The 3,445-nt window shown below is 32.8% G+C and overlaps 1 protein-coding gene across 1 annotated transcript; it reads left to right on the top strand.

Moving 5' to 3' along the window:
• Positions 1-2,433: 2,433 nt before the first annotated feature.
• LOC149966163 (uncharacterized) lies at positions 2,434-3,021 on the top strand. Its single transcript, XM_090167395.1, has one exon. The coding sequence runs from the start codon at positions 2,434-2,436 to the stop codon at positions 3,019-3,021; it is 588 nt and encodes a 195-aa protein (XP_090023521.1).
• Positions 3,022-3,445: the final 424 nt, after the last annotated feature.

The following is a 3,445-nucleotide window of genomic DNA, read 5'->3' as shown; positions in this document are numbered from 1 at the left end:
AAAATAAAAACATTATTAATTTAAAGTGTTGGTTGCAGGAAAAATCGATAGCAATAAAAACGAATGAATGCGGGCTTGTTTTGAAGCCCAGGACGTTCTCTATCCAAAAATGTGATTGTCGAAACAAATTTCCAAGCCTAAGTGAGTCTAATTTTGAGTCCGAAACTGACCTTTTTTGCTCCCCAAAATCCTGAAATTTTCCGCGAATTTTTCTCCACCGTAGCACGAGCAATTTGGGGCAAATCAAAGCTGTAGATTTATTTCTAAAATAGAAGGAACTGAAGTGGAGCGATTCTGTTTACCTGTAGAAGTTTTCAAACCAGAGATTTTTAATCGTAATATTAGGCTTATTATCGAAATAAAAAATAAAAGCATAGAAATTATCTTTTCAAATCACGCGGCGCATACATGTATAAAAAGTGTTATTATTTGGAGAGCGCGCTTCCTAATATTTCCGTGTAGTGGGTCTCGTGCGTTTTCGCTCGACCTCAACACAAACAAAAATTTGAGCGCGCTCTCTAATTTTAACTGCACGATGAATCAAATTAGCCTTTTTGGCTTAAATAGAGCCACCAAGTGTCTAACTAGAGAAGCTACCCAAATTGCTGGATTTTCGTCTGCTACGATCGTCTACTTAACGTTACGCAAAGGCTAAACGTTTTAAAACATTCTTGACGTATAATTATCGCCGTCGTTCGGTTGAATTATGAAATTAGTATAGCTAGGTGTTTGTTTTTGTAATTCTAATGAATAAGTAAACGTTTATTGATAAATTCGTTGGTTGATTAGAGGTTTTTTAAAATGAAATGGCAAAGTTTTCAAAGCACAAAGGTAAATTCTTTTGATTGAGTTCAACTGATTTGAAATAGCAAAATAATCTTAGGTATTTATACTTATTAGGTGTTTTTCTTAAGTGAAGAAAGTGGTGTTAATGTTTTATAATCTAAGGGATATTTTGCGATGGATAGTTCTACGCCTTTACCAAAGGAACGACTTAGCGAGGGTTTTACGGTTAATGTTATACCTTTGGAGCTATCTCCTCAGCTTGCTTTCAAAAAGTGAATGTTAATAATCAGTACTGTGTGCTTAGTGTTTATTTATTGTTTTTTTTAGATTAGAAGCTGGTTTAATGTTGAAAAATCAAAATAGAAGCGCTGTAAAAACAACTGGAGGAACTTCTTGTTGTGTTCAGGGCTGTAACAGCAATGTAGTCAGAAATCGTAATTTGCATTTTCACTCATTCTCAAGAGATAGTAAACTAAAACAAGCCTGGATTGATAGAGTACTCAGTAAGCCTTCAAAGACAAGTTCAACTCTGTGGAAGCCTACCCCGGCTAGCAGGATTTGTGGATTGCATTTTAATGTATGTGGAGTGAAGCAGAAAGGGGACTCTATTCCTCGTATATTTCCTTGGAACACATTTCCGGATGGTACAAATATAAAACCCTCCAGGAAAAGTATGAAAAAATTTATATTAGTGTTAAGTATTGAAAATTAAGTAATTATAATTTTTCAGGAAGGCGTCTGTTTAAAGCTGGTCAATCAAACACAAAAAAACCGACCACTATTTTATGCCAGACACAGTGATAATTCCTATAAATGACCAAGAATTATCTTTGTGTGTTACCTTTGAATATTCAGAATCGGATATAAAGAAAAAAAAAGAATATGAATCAAATTCATAGTCTCAGTTTACATTAAGGTTAATTTTAGTTTTAAACTAAGGTACAAAATATTATTCGCTCAATTTACATTCTTATTTTACAGATCATTCCTATTGTGCCGTTTATGGACAAGAAAGTAAAGCACCCAACAAGATGAAATTATTGACAGACTTAATACAGAGATAAAACACTTGAAAGAAACCATTTCATTGTTACATAAGACTTTGGCTGAGAAAGACAAGACACTATCAGAAAAGGACAAATTATTAGCCAAGCAGGACCAAACATTAGCAGAAAAAGACATAGATCTGTTTGAAAAATCAAAACAAATTATTAATATGGACTTGAAAATAACAATTCTTAATGAAACTATAAGGAAAGAAAATTCTAAATGTTTTTCTGTAGAAAATGTTCTAAAAATCGAAGACGCCCTTAAATTTTATACTGGATTTCAAAGTAAAGAACGTTTTTTTAACCTTTTACAACTTTGTAATGGTGGACTATGATACCGCTTACAAAAACTACAAAAATTTAAATTGTCAACCTCCGAAATCAAACCGGAAACGCTCACCCAAAATCAACACTATGAACAAGCTGTTTTTTGGTCTTGTCTAGACTACGATGTGGTCTCCTAGAATTTGATCTAGCTTATAGGTCAGGTGTTTCTACTAGTACCACAAGTGGAATATGGAGTTTTTGGATTGCTTATCTGTCAAACAGGCTCGTACAAATTAATATTTGGCCTAGTCGCTCAATAATTGATAAAAGAATGCCTCAGCAATTTAAGGATCTGTATCCAACCACGAGAATTTTGTTGGACTGCACAGAGATATTTATTGAACGTCCATCCGACTATCAAATCCAAGGTGTCACCTACTCCTCTTACAAATCACACAACACCGCCAAAGGATTAGTTGGGATTGCACCGAATGGATGGATATCGTTTGTGTCAGATCTTTATGGTGGAAGCATATCCGATAAGGAGATCTCGATCAAATCTAAAGTTTTAAATTTATTGGAACCTACCGACTCATTAATGGCAGATCGGGGCTTTCTTATCGAAGATGAATGTAAACAACTCGGAATAGCCCTAAATATACCACCGTTTTTGGGGGGTAAACCCAGCTTAAACGAACAAGAAGAAGAAATTACTCGAAAAATAGCTTGTGTAAGAGTGCACGTTGAACGTGTTATTAAACTGGTTAAAGATTATAAAATTTTAAGTGAAAATTTCCCAAATTCAATGTCCGATAAACTAAAGGGAATTTGGAAAGTTTGTTGCCATTTGGTAAATTATACTGGTAACCCTTTACTAGAACGAAAAGTGTTATCTGATACCTTAACAACAATAAAATAAGCTTTTTAAGTTTTATCTTTTAACTTTAATTTTTTTATTTGTATAAACTTTTTTATAATTTTTTTTTGGTATTTAACAACTTAAATCTCTTCAATTCTGTATAAGTATCACAGTAATTTTAGCAATTTATAAAATATCACACTGAGATAGGAAATAATTTTTTAGGTACTTACTACTTAGAATATCACACTGAGATAGGAAATAATTTTTTAGGTACTTACTACTTAGAATATCACTGCTGCTTTTACGGTTATATTAAATATAAAATGTTAAGCTCGATAACTACCGTTAAGTTATAATACACATGACAAGAAGTGATCAAAATAAAACTCGTTTAGTTTTGGCAAAATTTCATTAGACCATATTTCCTTATTGAAACTAATTCTTTCTACTATATAATCCTTTCCACTGTAAACTAAAAAGT

This window comes from Leiobunum rupestre, chromosome 1 (assembly GCF_980474605.1).
Source record: "Leiobunum rupestre chromosome 1, qqLeiRupe1.1.hap1, whole genome shotgun sequence".
Taxonomy (NCBI): domain Eukaryota; kingdom Metazoa; phylum Arthropoda; class Arachnida; order Opiliones; family Sclerosomatidae; genus Leiobunum; species Leiobunum rupestre.
The sequence above is the reverse complement of the archived record's forward strand: the minus strand, read 5'-3'. Positions and strand labels throughout refer to the sequence as shown.

Excerpts from the sequence above, each read along its gene's own strand:
- LOC149966163 (XM_090167395.1), top strand. The coding sequence starts at position 2,434 with ATGCCTCAGCAATTTAAGGATCTGTATCCAACCACGAGAATTTTGTTG.